The following is a 17,494-nucleotide window of genomic DNA, read 5'->3' on the forward strand; positions in this document are numbered from 1 at the left end:
TGCCCAAGCAAAATATGAGGTGCTGTTCCTCAAATTTGCGCTGGGCCTCACTCTGCCAGCGGAGGGGGCCTAGGGCAGAAAGGTCAGTGTGGGAATGGGAGGAGACCAGGAGATCAGGTAGGTTTAGGCAGATTGAGGGTTTCTCTCTCCCGACTCTCAATCTGAAGAAGGGTCTCGACCAGAAACGTCACCCATTCCTTCTATGCAGATATACTGCCTGACCCACTGAGTTACTCCAGCATTTTGTGTCTAACACAATGCTCTTGATTGTGACTTGTTATGGAAGGTGCAAATTATTTGCTCATTATTCTTTTGTCAATAGCTTTGTTAGGCAACTAGGCAGATTAACACTGCAATTATAAGAAGGTAGCTTTTACAGTACCTGCACCCAAAGTAAAGTAACAAAATATTTTGTGTTGTGTAAATGTTTTTAAGACAGCCTCTCTTGGCTGGGATGTCACCAATTACCCAACAGCCTGTTAATGCTCACGGTTTAATCCCGCACAAGTATGATGATGTCAAAACACAATTTCCAAATTTGCAGATGACAAAACTTGGCAGCACTGAGAACTGTGAGGATAGAGATACCAACAGGCAGACATATGGCAGAGGAAATAAAATGCAGATAAATGAGGTAATGCAGTTTAAGAGGAAGAATAGGGAAAATATGGTCTCTTCCTGTGCCGTAAGTGTTCTACGATTCTATGAACTCACGGTTCAGCACAAGTCACTGTGTTTTTGCTAGTGTGGCAACGGGGAAATACCGTGGTACAGAATAAGCCATTATTTTCTTTAAATAATTGATGGAAATAAATCAATATTCTCTTCAGAGCAGCAGACTATAGGAGGGCTAACAAGTAAGGCAACCAGAGATTCCCAGGGCTGAACCAAATCTCAGGTCTGACTTTGGCTTGCAGTCAAAGCTCAACTTGAGCCAATAAAAAGGGGGAAGTGTGAGAAAAATGATGCTCAATACACAAATAGCAAATAAATAGTGTCACATTTTAAAATTCAAACAATTCTAATGAATATTGTTTATTTGGGCTTAAACTTCAATCTAATACACAAACTCACTGCTTTGAAATAGATTCAAGAGAGTTTATCGTCATGTGTCCCTGATATCACAATGAAATTCTTGCTTTGCTTCAGCACAACAGAACATCGTAGGCATTGACTACAAAACAGATCAGTGTGTCCATATTCCCTACGCTCTCCTCTCATTTCATTCATCTTTTCCAGACTATCTATGGTTAATAAGCATTCACCATCACCTCATAATCACTCGATTGTCACTCTATAGGCATTCCCTTTGCTCCATCCACCCTTGCTGCTTCTCTGCAAGTTCAACCAGCTGCGATTTCTAACTTCTCTCCTCTGGTGAAAGGACATCAACGCAACATCCGAGATATTTTTCACTCCAAAGATGCTGCCTGACTCACTAAATATTTGCCGCATTCTCTACGTTTATTAACATCCTAGATTTTAGTGGGAAAGCATTAATTTTCCCCTGAAGAGTTTGGTAAGACAGTAGTGCTTGCAAGTTCCTAAGTTCATGAAATGCCCACACATTTATAACACGCCTCATGATCTTGCTTTATGGTTTTTAATGAGTGCCAGTCAGAGAAAATATGCTAAACCCTTTCCTTTTCAAGAATTCCTGCTGTGATATATACTTTATGAAGAATATCAAAGTAAAATGGAATCACTCCCACCATATGTCATAGAAACTGAAAAATAATTCAAACTTGCCAAGGCACAGTTCAAATCTAATGAATAAATCAGTCACATATTTGCTAAGTATCTCTCAGAATATCTTTCTAAATATGTTTGGAAGAATGAACAGTATTATCGTCAACTTCATATTCACAGATATTATTACACAAAATAAACACAAGTATTGCCAAACTCATAATCCACTCTCAGTTTGTGTAACAACCATAGCTCATAACTTTAAAAAAATAACAAGCCTCATAAAAGGAAATCCCTAAACTTTATTATGAGCTGTAATCCAAATCAGCATTTTTTTCCAAGGCTCTTAACAGATGCAATGCACATTTCCAGCATTTCCTGCTTTTATCATCTAGCATTAATAGAATTCAGATGTGTACACAATGTACAGTGTACGAATTGCAAAAGGTTTGGATAGAGTGGATGTGGAGAGGATGTTTCCACCAGTGGGAGAGTCTAGGACTAGAGGTTGTAGCCTCAGAATTAAAGGATGTTCCTTTAGGAAGGAGATGAGAAGGATTGTCTTTAGTCAGAGGGTGGTGAATTTGTGAAATTCTTTGCCACAGAAGGCTGTGGAGGACTAGTCAATGGATATTTTTAAGGCAGAGATAGATAGATACTTGATTAGTACGGGTGTCAATGGTTATGGGAAGAAGGCAGGAGAATGGGGTTAAGAGGGAGAGATAGATCAGCCATGATTGAATGGTGGAATAGACTTGATGGGCCGAATAGCATAATTCTGCTCCTATCACTTATGAACTTAAGACAGCCGCATACATGAAACACTATTGTTGTTTTGAATTCAATTATGATTCAGGCAGAGCATAAACAAACACCAAGCTCTTTTCATTCACCTCCTGAATACAGAATTCCTGTTGCCTAACGGCCTAACCCACTTCTTAAAGCATAAATAATTCTCATTTCAAATATCATTTCATTTCTCACTTAGTTATGAATTTTGAATTCAACAAGATGAAGAACATTCATGTGTAGGAAGGAACTGCAGGTGCTAGTTTAAACTGAAGATAAATACAAAATGCCGGAGTAACTCAGCAGGACAGGCAGCGTGTTTAGGGAGAAGGAATGGGTGACGTTTCGGGATGACTGAAAGTCACGGGAGAGGGAAACAAAAGATTTAGACGATGATGTGGAGACACAGCAAAAAGGGGGAGCAGCGAGAGCGGGTATATCTCTCAACATCATCATCCATATCTCTCGTTTCCTTTTCCCGTGACTTTCAGTCTGAAGAACAGTCTCGACCCGAAATGTCACCCATCCCTTCGCTCCACTGTTTTGTCAAATTTTATCTCTCATATTCAGTGATGGAAATTCACAGTAATTTGCGTCTGCAACAACTTGGATTTAAAGGATGACAAATAACTTCAAAATCACTATCGTTGACTTAAGTAAATGAAGAAATCCATTCCTACCGTGAGGGTTTGTCGTTGATGGTATTTGCTCCCTGCAAATTAGACAACGGTGTTCTGGGGCTTTTTCTTGTAATACCTAATACAAAAACAAGTGCTAAAATGGTGATTAACCAGATGGAAATGAACAGCAGCAAAATGAAGCATGCATCTGTTACAGCATGCTGCAGGCATATGAGCAGTGACAACCTGAATATTCCTTGACAGCAGATACAATGCAGAAACAGGTACAATACACACAAGATACGTCTGGGGAACAGGGAATAGTTGCAACAAGCACTTACTTCATAAACAAAGCAAAAAAAAAGTTGGTAAATTATGTCCTGGTCTTAAGTTCTGCTCTTTTATACTCCATAACAAAGCAAGATTTTAATTTTCAGAAAAGATAAAATCACAGCCAAGATTTTCAGTGCCTAACCCTTAGAAAGCACAGGATTGAGGCACGGAAGTAAACATGTATCACGTACAAAATAAAACAATGGTCAATGAGGTTACAAGACCAGAAGCAAAGACAATAGCAAAAATGTTTAGGAAAGATCACGGGACCACCATTGAAGAGTTGCTCCAATGGAAGCAAGGATTCCAGTGTATAGCAGGAAGTGTTTTTAATCATATTCTCTGCCCAATTCGTCTCAAATTAAATTGGCTTGTCCTCTAAGTCCCATGAGATAGATGAGTATAATAGCTCTGAAGTGGTTTTCAGAGGAAAGCATGTTGCACATGTAAATGACCAAGCAACTTGGAGAACAAAGATAACTCATTATACTTGACCAAAAATTATGGTAATCATTTTAACAAAGTGCTTTAATATACACATGTTACTTGATGTCTTGAACTTGGGTGTTAGAAGAAAAAATGGGTCTGATGTCTATTAAGCAGCAAGGCACACACACTTTCAGCCTCACTTGCATTCAAATTCATGACTTCTGGACAAACTTTTAAGAAACAAGTCTTAATTTAGTGGATAAAAAAAAATCAATGAGGGTCAATCGCTCATTCATCCCATGGATGAATACATAGCCACCTATTATCAACATGATAATAAATATATTTCATCCCTTCCAACTGGTAAAGGAAAGAATATCACTACTCTCTGAAAAAATCCTCCGATCCTAAAGTAGTGGAATTCACTCAGCTGACAAATGGAAAAAAAATTACTTTCAAATTCTCTAGATTTTTCTTTTACAATTTTTGTTTCTTGGCATTAATTAGAAAAAATACTTCCTGCATAAAAACATCCCATATAAAAACACAAGATGACTTGTTAGCACAAGCATTAATGAGATCGTCGGTTAAAAGCTCACAAAGTAATGTGGTTCCCTCACTTCACCTTTTGCATGAATCCCTCATTGTTTTTAAGTTTAGGACAGATTCATCTTTAGTCAAAACACTACATTTGTATAAATGATTCCCTACTGCTCTAATTTATTATTTGTGGAGACTAATCATTTGAACTTTCAGTGAAACCTCTCCCAAAGCAACATTTCTAGACCTGAACCCACCAGTAAGGAAGGTGGCATTGTGTTATTATATTCATGTGTGTATATATTTATATTACGGTATATGGACACACTGATTTGTTTTGTAGTCAATGCCTACTATGTTCTGTGTGCTGAAGCAAAGCAAGAATTTCATTGTCCTATCAAGGACACACGACAATAAACTCACTTGAACTTGAACTTGTATTTTCAAGCTCAACCTAAAATACACAAACATCTGATCACCTTAGTCAACAAATAAACTATACAAGGAAAGATGTCTGACAGCAAAAGTGCTAGTTACTTTATGTTTGTCATTTCCTCTATTGTGGTTGTTGGTACTGTCTGGCTGGATTAAGAGACCAGTGAAATTATTAGCACTCAGGCAAGACGATCTGCTGAGGTCATGCACAACAAGAGTTAGTCAACACATAAAAGAGAGCTGGGAAAAGGGACAGACATGATAACAAAACCAGCAACATTCACTTGAGCAGAATAGCCAAAGAAACATGGGGTGTATATTCACTTTGGTTAAAAATACCTGGCGAAACCACAGAATCTTGAGGCTTTTTTCATTTGAAATTGAGAAGAATTTTTTTCTGCAAAGTAGCAACCCGTTTCTCATTTCATTCCCTGCGTGTCAGTCAAAGTACGGAATAAGCATGAATAATTTACATAATGCGCCTTTTTTGTTGAAGTCTGTGGTTTCAAATCCACGAACATCCCTAGTGTCCTTTGGCTTCAAGTCAGTGGTCTTCATTAGCCAGTGATCATCTGTGAGCTAAGTACTCAGTTGGATCATTTTAAAATATAGTCCAGCATAGTACCGACCGACTGGTAACACTGGAGTTACTAACCTCAGTTACTTAATCATATCAACAGCTGTTTAATACTTTAAAGAGCTAATGAAGACCACTAGTATCAAGTGAATGCTCTTGGCATGTCATTTCCTGCAGGTAAGTGGAATATTGCTGGATTTTGAGCCTTACTGTACTTCTCTTCCTTGCACCTCTGGAGGATCTCTAAACTCCTCTGATGGACTGGGTGATGCAGAAAGCTAAAACTATCGACACTTTTCAAAACCGGGTATGGAACAGCATCATCATGCCCTTGGAAAGCAAAATGAAAACAAAAGAAAAAAATAAAAGAGATACAAAGTAAAGATATTCACGATAGGAATTTGAAAGATTGAGAAACAACTACAAGGATCTAAACACGACAAAAATAGTAAAGCACATCTATCATTAATATCTATGTTGTAGTTAGAGCATGAGTCTGCCTTGCCATCTAATTTAACTTCAATGAGTTAAATCTCTAGTGACTTGCAAAAAATTTTGACACACTCGAGTAAGATATAGACATAAAAGAAAGACAAAATTTACATTCATGGGTACAGATTATATCTTTAGAAAGTTAGCACTAACCTATAAAACTACCAGCAGTGAGTGAAATGTGCATTGATTTATTCTTAGTGTTTAAAAAGCACAGGAATAAAATCAGTTTATGTCCGAACTTTATCATTTTCCATCCAGGTTTTAATAAATCAAAGCCCCACACAAGGTTCTCAAATATCTTTTTTTCAGGGGCAGCCAAATCATTATTGTTAAAAGTTAAATATTAGTGTTATTTTTATTTCAATCTCTGCTGATCCAAATTAGCTTCACCAACAACTCAAACTGTTGTGCAATTTTCAAGCACCATTAACTAAATTAGACATGTTCAAATAATCTTAAATGGAGTCCATGGATCAGCAAACCCATTAAGCTTCTGGCTTTCAGTGGAGTGGGGAGAGAAGGCAGGTACAGGTTACCGAGTTGGATGATCATCCATGATCATATTGAATGGCGGTGCAGGCTCGAAGGGCCGAATGGCCTACTCCTGCACCTAATTTCTATATTTCTATGTTACATGGTTAAGATGTAGCATTATATAGCATCTTCCACAATTGCCATAAGGGCATACCAGCACTTATAAAGGCATAAAGGAGGACTAATTAGTGAGGTTTGACAGGGATGTTAATACCATGCACTGTGTTCCCAAGTCTAAGTAAGGCAACTCAGGACACCATGGGAAGGAAAAAAATCATCAATGTACAATAAATATCAATGAGTGGCTTATTCTGATACTCAACACACTGCCAAATACACCATTAAATACATACTTTTTGAACTGAGGCACTAGTTTTAAGTTACTGGAACTGACTGGTTATTCATAGATCTGCTGATTCGGTCAGTTTTCACAAATGCACTTCTGTTTTCTAATTATAAGGTGGGAGAAACAGATGGTATTCTACAAAGAGCTGAAGATATACAGAGCAGTGTTCTACTTCTGCAGCAGGAATAGACAGACCTATGCAGAGCAGGGCTGTACTAGGCAGAGCAATCCGTGTGTAGAGCAGCTGCCACAGCATGATGATGCGTCTTTCTGTAAAATGAATGCATCTCCCAGGCTTTAGAGAGGAAGATGTGCACTGATTAAAGAGAGAAGTAGCTCACTGACATAAACCATCATCTAACACACATCTAATTGCACACAATTTGCCTGATTTACAGAAACAGGTCAATCTCAGATTACAGAACGTACAGATTCAATAGAGGATTTGGCCAAAAATACCCTCCAAACACTGCAAGATGAAAATTTCAACCACTATATGATACTTAATGATGTGGGACTTCAATTTTTTTTTTTCAATTAGATAAAGCCTTAGATTATGGTTTATGTTGCAAGGAATATGCATCGTCCACTTTCTGTAAGTCAGACATTTTTACTCAAAAGCGGTTATTTATCTTGGCAGCTACCGCTGGAACATGATATGATAGCTTATTCTTGAAATAATAATCCAGATCATCTCGTTGGTAGTATCTATGATGTATCATTGGGTCAAATGGTTGTGTTACACAACATCTATTAATTTCTCAAATTGCCATCCATAGCATCATATAACGTCCATGATTAGTTCCAAGAGTAATGAATTTTAACAGTAAATTAGAGGATTGAATCAACAGACTAACCATTGAATAATGGCAAGCTGCAGGTTTCAAAAGTCACTAGAACGACACGCTATATTTGGTTAAGAATTCAAATCAGCTACATAAATATCTGTGATGTTTTTCTTGGCATTAAGATGAATAACCTATTATTAGTCAATTCAAAAGTACTTCCATTTGTAAGTAAGGTACCAAAGTTAAAGGCTTTGCCAGTATAATGGAAGGATAGCCATTTTCAAAAAACCCTTCCCTTCATTATTTCTTTATCTGTACCCAATTATTCAGAAGACATGAAAAATATAAATAACCAAATTGAGTGTTTAGTTGCTCATAACAGGTGAGTTGCTCAATTTAAATCCCCAGGGCAAGCGTTTAAGATCCACTTTATATGTGACTGCATTTGCACAAAGCGTGTGCCCAGCTGTGTATAGGAGCTGGTCTACACGAGTAGAAAGGTGAGGAGGCCGGGAAGCTTACCTTGATTAGTAGTGAGTACAGGAGCAGGGACATCATCTTATGGTTGTGCCAATCGTTGGGTGGGCTGAGTTCACTAATGTGTGCAATTTTGGTAGTCAGGCTATAGGAAGGATGTGATTAAGCTAGAGAGGGGGTGGAAAGATTCACATAAATGCCACATGGACTGTAGGGCTTAAGGATGAGGAGACAATTGATAGATTGGAATTGCTTTCCCTGAAACAAAGGAGGCTGGGGAATGAACTTAGAGGTTTATAAAACCATGAGAAGCATAAATAGTCTGAGTCTTTTTTCCAGGGTAGGGGAGTCTAAAATTTGAGGGCGTAGGTTTAAGGGGAAGCGATGTCAAAGAGAACTGAGAGGATTTTTTTTCCCACCTGAAACATTAACTCTAATTCTCATTTCAGAGATGCTGCCTGACCTGCTGAATGTTTACAGCATTTTTTAGTTTTATGCCAAAATGTATTCAGCGATGTAGATACGGTGCTAAAACAAAAAAAAGCTTGTCTTTGCACCGTTTGCAGAAATCCAACATAATATAAACAATGGATTAACTATTGCCACGGGCAAACACTGGCTCCTTGACACATTCAATAGATTTCTCTTTACACCAGGCTTGACAGGAGCAGAATTTTAGAAAACAGAAATAATATCTGTAAATATGTTTTGAAAACCTTTCAATTTTCCAACAACGTAAAAGGTGAACATACTGAAAATACTCAGCAAGTCAAATGAAATCTGTGGAAGGAGAAATAATGTTTCAAGCTGATGGCCTTTCATCGCAATTGTCCTATTGAAATGTCTTCAACCCGAAATGTTGTAGTTTTTCCTCCTCCCCACTGTCCCAACACGTAATCCCATCATTTTCTGGTTTTATTTCAGATTTAAAGAAACTTCTATTCAGATTAATATCGGATTTCGGATCATTCTAATAAACTGTGCTGACAAACAGATTTACTCCATCCAGACCCAGGACAATAATCCAAGCTGTACTTCTGTCATATACTGTGCATTTCAAACCTACACTTTGGATTTTTAGTTTCGTTTTGGTATTTCACTGCTTTAACCCCAAATTTAATGTAAAGACAATGTAGTGAAACTTCTTTGCAGCCTTTGAGTTGGATAATGAGAGTGCAACTTTCAAGTCATCAGAAGAACAAGTATCTTCCATATACTAAAACTGCTCAACATACAAATTTGTTGGGACAGTGTATTAATATATTAAATATTGAATGTGCAGCACCTTTTCCAGGAACTTTTGACACGTCATTCGATATTAACTTAACAGTTGACCACACAATGTCAATGATGCAGCATTAAATGCGCTGACAGTCAAACGCACCCGAACACCTACCATATCCCTTACCAGGTTTCTTCTCAACAAAGCGTTTTCCAGCCTCGCGGAAGGCCACAGCTGCTCGGAAGTAGGATCGCAGCATTGACCAGCGGAACACAGCCACTGGGTCAATACCAATCAGACTGCAGATAAAGGCATTCTTACTGCCTTTCAGAAGTGCAACAATGTCAGGGCGCATGTGGTCTGTGTTCTTTTCACGGAAGTCCTGCACCAACATAGATTTATGAAGAAGCTTGGTCATATATCATATAATTTTTTTTTAATGCATAGCGACACAATTTCCAACAAATTTTGTTTTTTTTAATGCTAAAGAAACTGCAGAAATTAGCGACTCGACATGAAATCCTCTCTCTTCCCTCAGATGCTGTCTGAAATTTCCTCCAGTACTTTGTTTTTTCAGTCACAGGCATAGTCAATTCCAAGGGTGGAAAACACTCACATAGAAAGGCGAGAGAGAAGGTTAAAGGGGTTGCGGGACAGCTTTGTCTTGGACTGATTGGAACTGGATGTACTGCCAAAGGTCCTTACAACGTTTAAGAGAAATATAAAAAGGTCTGTACATTCCCTCAGATGGCATCACGTCTCACAGACCTGTGGGCTATAGGACGGATTGGTCCCTCCTCTTGAGTTTCAACATCCAGGTGACCATTCAAATACTGAATCTTTCTGTCACTCAGTTTGGGCATGGTACACGCTTGAGCTTTCTCAATTTCACTTATCTGCCTTGGTTCCCATTCCTTAATACCCTTAGATTTAATTGACCTCATACTCCAACAAACTTCATCTGCTTTGCAGAGAACCAAATTTGGACAATGCTCTTACATCATTCAAAACCTCAGCTCTAATGTTCATGCACATTTATTCCACGAAAAGAATTAGTATCTTTCTTCCAAATTAATCAAATCCTTTAACCTTGGACCTTGAAATCTAAAAAGACTTCAATCTTTGGACCTGAAATACTATCCATTCTTCTTTCCATTGATGCTGCCTGAGCTGCTGAGTGTTTCCTCAATCTTCATGTTTCTATTTCATAGTACAAGAATCCACAGTTTTTTCTATTCTCGGTGAATCGTACTTGGTCACTCCTCTCTCAAGGGAAGGCATCAACTGGATGCACCCCACTCGGTAAAGAATCCTTTTAATCTCCACATAATTATAGAATCAATGTTCAATATATCTTACTCAAGGCTTGGTGAAGGCTCTCTCTGAGGGACCTTTTTCTAGATGGAGAGTGTTTTTGTTAACAGATAGACTACCTGCCAGATAGTCTAACACTGATTGTTGGACTGAATGACCTGCCAAACACACACATTTCAACAAAGGATAGTAGATTATGACCAGAATTAGATGATGCCATGCTGCCTTTGCGGCTGTCCGTTTAAACATGGAGCATTTTAGAGCCTGTTGCAGCATTGATAAAGGATCATGTAACATAGTTGCAAAAAAAAAAGTACATTCTTGCTTTCAACAATTGGTTTCAATGTAGCGTGCATATCCCACCTTTAACTATTCCATAAACCACATGGACAATCAATAGCAACTTTTAAACCAGTACCCACCTTCACTTGGTACTTGACCTTGCCTGCATAATGCTTTATGATAAAGGCCTGCTCCATCACTGCAGGAAACTCAATATAGTTGTTCCCCTCATGCTGTCGCTTGAATTTGTCAAGCAGTGTCTGATTTGTTGCCTGTGGAAAACTGAATTAAGAAATAAACAATTAGACAAAAAGCAAAGACAGAGGAATCATCATCATCATTACCGAGGCATCTGACAACTTAGAAGTCAAGACATACCATAGAGCCTATATGCACCATCACCTCTCTTGGTGAAAAACAAACTTGGTCGATCAGATAGACCTGATCTCAGCTCCATGGACCTTGTGGCCATCTCAGCCAAGCACTTGACCAGTTCCTGTCAGAAATGTAGCTAACTTCAAACATAAATTGCACAAGTGTACGTTGCAACTTCACTTTTAACAGCTGTGTGATCTTGTGGGCCACAGAGCAAGCAAACAATGCTGCTGATTGCAATGTGTACACTTGTACGTTTAATTATAACTAATCAGAAGGCAATGCAATACAAGTTAGCTTTCAGAGATTGCACAACAGGACTGACTGCACTCCAATTCCAAATTTGTTTAACATTATCAAACCAAAGTAGTCATCATTGGTTGGCATAGTTAGGAGAACAGCCACTGTTTCCTACGCAAAGACATAACCCTGAAAGCCGTGTTGTAGTGTTAAGAATATATCTCCCGACTGGAGAAGAATTTGGATATGAGAATGGGTGGGTGTGGGTGGGGACTGTTTCTATGTTTATCCATTGTCGTGATAAACATAGGCAGGGGTACGAAGGACGTTCTCCCTTGGGGTTATGAGGAGCTCAGGGAAAAATTGAAATGCACAACCATAAAGGTGATAATCTCTGTATTATTATTTGAGCCACGTGCAAATTAGCAAAGAGAAAAGAGAAGAAAGGAAACAGTGTACAGTGATTGAAGGATCACTGGCACTAATACTGAGTGAGGAAAGAGCTGCTTGTTGGGGTGATCTTCAGTCGAATCATGCTGGCAAGAGCCTCCCGTTGAATCGCATGAAAAAGGTTGTAGACAGAACTTTAAATAAAAAGTACAGGAGAGAGCTCCAAGAAAGGGATATTTGATAAATCAAGAGAAAATCGGAGATTGCTAGCGCAGCATAGTGAGGGGAGAGATTAACAAGGTAAATGTGACTTAGACTGGGGCAAAAAACACAAATAAAAGTATGTGCTACAGAGCCAATCCATAGTTAGTAAAAAGCTGTTCAAAAATCCAAGTTTAACAGTGTTTATTTAAATGTACTCAGCATTTGCAATGAGTTACACCAGTTGGCAGCACAGATAGCAATTTAATGATCTAATAGGAATTAGAGACGTGGCTGCAGGGTTTCCAGAACCGGCTGCTTAATATTCCAAATTATATGATGTTCCAAAGGACCAGGCCAAAAGGGAAAGGAGATGGGGTAGCATGATTAATCAATAAATGTATCAGAGAGGTGTTGAATTGTAATATGGAAGCAGTGGATAGCGATGTAGAATCAGTTTGGATTGATGTTATGATAATCAGGGGGGTAGAAGATGCGGGTGGGAATAATCCACTGCCCCCCATAATGTGGCCTCTTGATAGCACAGGCCATAAATGAGGAAGCATCTGGAGCATGTCAGAAGGGAACCACAATTGCCAGGGACATTTTAATCTGCATATTGATTGAATGAACCAAACTGGCAAGAACCTGCAAAGTAACATCAAGGAATTGCTTCTTAAACCAACACGTTATAAAACCTATCCAGGAGCGGGTTATTTTTGATTTAGCCATGAGTAATGAAGGAGGATTAAAAAAGATTTTGTGGCTAAGGATCCTCGAGGAGGAAGTCATCATAATATGAGAAAATTACGTGTGACGGTTGAGGGTGAACACCACAGAACCACAAACAGTGTCTACAACTTCAATAAGGGCAATTATAATGGTTTGAAGGTGGAGTTGTTAAATAACGATTGAGAAAATAAGCTAAGAGACAATCAGTCTATGAAGAGTGGCAGATATTAAATCAGCTGGTCCAAACCACTCAGTAGAAAGTTTAGTTTAGTTTATTAGTGTCACCTGTACCAAGGTACAGTGAAAAGCCTTTGTTTCCTTACTATCCAGTTAAAGAAGGCTATACATGTATACATTCAATCTGTCCACAGTGCAAACATAGTAACATAGAAAATAGGTGCAGGAGTAGGCCATTCGGCCCTTCGAGCCTGCACCGCCATTCAATATGACCATGGCTGATCATCCAACTCAGTATCCCATACCTGCCTTCTCTCCATACCACCTGATCCCTTTAGCCACAAGGGCCACATCTAACTCCCTCTTAAATCCAGCCAATGAACTGGCCTCAACTAACTTCTGTAGCAGAGAATTCCACAGATTCACCAAGGATAAAGGTTATATATAACCTTTAGTCCAAGATCTAACATTGAAGTATTTTAAAGTCCGATTAAAGATTATTCAGAGGTCTCCAGTGAGATAGAAGAAAGGACAGGCCGCATTCTAGCTGATGAGAGGACCATTCAGTTGACTGATAACAGTTGGAAAGAAACTGTTCCTGAATCTGAAGGTATACATTTTCAAACTTCTGAACCTCTTTCCTGATGGGAGAGGGGAGAAGAGGGAGCGACTGACTGGGATGAGATTGGCCCTTGATTACACTGTCGAGGCAGCTTGAAGAGGGATTCCATGAGAAATAGGCACAATCCTTGGTTAACAAAAAAAGGTTGACTACAATATTAGGTTGTTCAGGAGGGCATACAAAGTGGGTGATGATAGGCCAGTGAGGTTTTAAGGATCCAGCAACAAACGGGTGAAAGGCTCATAATGGAGAAAATTGATTTTGAGAGAAACGTTGTGTGCAATACCAAAATAAGCTGGAAGAGTTTTTCTGAATATATAAATCGGATGAAGGCTGCTTAAGTAGGTGTGAAACCTCCAGAGAAGGAGGCTGGTGAACTAAAAACAACAAACAAAGATATGGCAGGTATGTTAAATCAGCATTTTTCATCAATTTTAACCACAGAGGACATTGCAAATATTCCCAACAGACAGACTAATTTCAAATAACAGGAAGGGACTCAAAAAACTCTCAGTCATAATAGGGAAATTTCAGGGCTGGTTGCAAACAAATCAGCCAGAGCCCATGGCCAACACCCATGGGTTTTAAATGAAGTGCCTGCCTAGATAGTGGTTCCATTGATTAAAATTATTCAAAAATTGCTCATTTCTGGAAGGATACCAGAATACTGGAAAGCTGTCAATGTAACTCCTTTGTTCAAACCGGGAGAATGAGATAACTATATCAGGTAACGATACGCCAGTTAGCTTCACATCTATTGTTGGCAGGATGTTATCGTTAATAATCAAAGAGGAAATAACTAATCATTTAGGAAAGTTAAACATAATCAAACCGGGTCAACATTGTTTTATAAAAGGTAAATCAAATATGCTTGAAATCTTTGCGGATGTGACAGGGAGAGATGGTAAGGAGATCCTATTAATGTAATATATTTAGATTTCCAAAAGTATTTGACGTTTATACAAATGTTTTTATTGGAAGTCTTTTCATAAAAGCGTTTGTGGATAAATTAAGAATCGAGTGTGTTGGAGTAAGTGTGTAAACGTCGATTGGCTAACACGATAAAAACAAAAAGCTGAAATAAATGGGTCCTTTTAAGGCTGGAGTACTCGAGGGACTGGTTCTTGGCCCTCACTTGTTAATTATTTACATTAATGCCCTGGAGGAGGGAACACAGTGTAATGTTTCCAGATTTACCAATGATAAGAAAGCAGGTACAGGTCACGGTTGTAATGAGACGTCGTGATTTTGCAGTTTGATTAGGCGATTGGGAGAAAACCTGGCAAATTGAAATGAATGTGGGAGAATGCAAGGTCCGATAGTGGCTCCTACCACTTTGGTAGGAAGAATCTAAAGGATGTTTATCATCTATATGAAGACTGACTGCAAATGAATGGTTCAGAGGGATCTCGCTGTTCAAGCACATGGATTACAAAGTTAGCAGGCAGCTCCAACAAATAGTTATGGCAGCAAACAGCATGTTAGCCTTTATTGCTAAATGGTTGGATACATGAATGGGGAAGCTTTGTTCCAGTTGGGGGTAAAATGGGAAGGGAAGGGAAAGAGGGTGGGATGAGAGTGTATGAAGAAGAGTAATGGGGCACAATGTCTAGGGTGGCAGAGTGGAAGAAATGTCTGAGGACTAGGTTAGGGTGGCACAGAAAAGAAAATAGGAGTGGAGTGCATACTTAAAATTGGAGAATCTAATGTTCATATCGTTGGGTTTTGAGCTACCCAATGCTCGGTACTTACTTGCACTCCTCATCCAGTAGGTGGAGCAAAGCTGTGGGTTTCTTGATGATGAGATTAATGCAACCACTGTTGTCAATATAATCAATATTGTGCCAACTGATGCCTTCTGCTCTGTACTCCTCCTGTAGAACAAATGATTCAATTGAGATTAGAGAATGACAAAACAACCACGGAATCCAAAATACTGGGAAATTATTCATCCAGGAACATGCAGGACATGTAATGGCATTCTATTTCACTTTTTCTTCCACAGCCTTCCCATCGTACACCTTCAATGCTGGGAGAACAGGTATTAATGCCTCCAAATAAATTAGGTAATTTGCACAATTGGGAATATTCATGAATATTAATCAGAACATAATTTATGTTCATATTAACTTGCGTATAAAATCATGAGGGGAATAGATAGGGTGAATGCACAGAGTCTTGTATGCATAGTAGGGAAATCAAGATCCAGAGGACATATGTTTAAGGTGAGAGGGGAATCCTGAAGAGGTAATCTTTTCCACAAAGAGGGTTGTGGGTACATGGAACAAGCTGCCGGACAAGGCAGTTGAGGCAGGTACCATTACAGCATTTAAAAACACTTGAACAGGTGCATGGATAGTAAAGGTTTAGAGGGATATTGGCCAAACGTGGGCAGGTGGGTTTGGAGTAGTTGGGCATCTTGGTTGTTATTGGCAGGTTGGGCCAAATGGGCCCGTTTCCGTGCTGTATGACTCTATCTACGACTTGATGAAACACCAACTTAATTGTAGAAGGTCTCAGGTATCTGAAGACGTCACTTTACAATTCCAAAATATTGGCCGTACGGACTATTCTATTGACTATATTAACACTCAACAACATTTTGTTCTGGAGGCAGTTTTTGGTTATCTGCCAGCTGTCATTAAACTTGCCTCCCAATACTTGTAAGTAATAACTGTGCCCTAATTTCCTATCTTAATTACAAATACACATTTGAATGGTTTGTGTCTCGAATGCCTCATGGTCTTGCCTCACCTTCTGTACGTCTAATTCTGAAATAATGTGCGACACAGTCTCCTGACTCTGAGATTCATTTTTTTGACCTTTACAACCAAGCTTAATTTTGCACCTGCTTTTGATGCCTGGGTCCTAGATTCACACCAGCCCCAACACCACCAACCAGTCAAGGAATATTAAGTTTAGAACCACGGAAATTATAGGTTTGCTCTACAGACCATCATTACAAACGTTCCCCCTTTGAAACTCTTCACAAGACTGACAGGCTCATTCACAGGACGGAGGATGATATCCACAGGTTGAAAGGTAACAAATGTAACCCACACTATCTACGAGAGAGAAGCTGAAAAAATCTATACACCAGTTAGCTGGCAGCAGTAGCAAGAAAAATAGTGGAGCCCATTATGAAGCAGTAATATGTAAATTACAAAATAGTGACAGATTTGCTTTAAGCCAACATGGATTAACAGAAAAGAAATCACATTTGACAAATTGGTAAAGATGTTTTATTAGTTTGTAAATAACAGAATGGATAAGGGCAAACTAGTTGAGATATGCTTGATGGCCTTCAGTAAGGGACTATATTAAAAAAATTATCAAGCAGAATTTCTGTGCACTGATAGGGATGATATACTGGTGTGGATTGGAGATCGGTTCATAGACATGGGGCAAAGGGTAATTTTCAGTTTGAAGGCTGCAGACATTTGTGCTGAGACTCAGCTGTTCATCGTCTATATCAATGATACGGATGATGCGATCATGTGGAATATTTACAATGTCTGTGGATGATACGGAGCAAGGCGATAGTGTAAGTTGAGAACAGGCAAAGCGAATGGGTGCAGACACACAAATAGAAACAAACGTAGAAACATGAGAATTCGCTTTGGTTGGGAAAAAATAATTCAATAATTGATATTTAAATGGAATGCGACTGAAAAGTGCTGGTACACAAATCACAAAATTAACATTCAGGGAAAACATGCAGCTTGGACCATAAATGGTGTGTTGTCCTAAACTGCAAGTAGCTTTGAGTATCCTTTATAAATAGTTCATATACCAGTACAGGGTGGAAAGGGGGAGTTAATAAAAGTAGTATTTTTGGCATTCCAAAGGGCATTCAATGATGTCCCACAGAAAAGGCTGTTGCATAA

At 38.8% G+C, this 17,494-nt stretch overlaps 1 protein-coding gene across 18 annotated transcripts in view; it reads right to left on the bottom strand.

The window, feature by feature from the left end:
* The window catches only part of myo9aa (myosin IXAa), a 137,787-nt gene that overhangs the window by 56,707 nt on the left and 63,586 nt on the right, over positions 1–17,494 (bottom strand). For 10 of the 18 annotated variants that reach the window (XM_055662862.1, XM_055662864.1, XM_055662866.1 and 7 more), the window contains 5 exons: positions 15,360–15,481; positions 11,011–11,152; positions 9,449–9,656; positions 5,623–5,742; positions 3,159–3,252 (listed from right to left, as the gene is read on the bottom strand). In XM_055662862.1, the coding sequence (XP_055518837.1) occupies positions 3,159–3,252; positions 5,623–5,742; positions 9,449–9,656; positions 11,011–11,152; positions 15,360–15,481 (686 nt within the window). The remainder of the gene's footprint in view (positions 1–3,158; positions 3,253–5,622; positions 5,743–9,448; positions 9,657–11,010; positions 11,153–15,359; positions 15,482–17,494) is intronic. The other 8 variants (XM_055662874.1, XM_055662873.1, XM_055662871.1 and 5 more) reach the window with 5 other exon arrangements.

This window comes from Leucoraja erinacea, chromosome 36, assembly GCF_028641065.1.
Source record: "Leucoraja erinacea ecotype New England chromosome 36, Leri_hhj_1, whole genome shotgun sequence".
Classification (NCBI taxonomy): Eukaryota; Metazoa; Chordata; class Chondrichthyes; order Rajiformes; family Rajidae; genus Leucoraja; species Leucoraja erinaceus.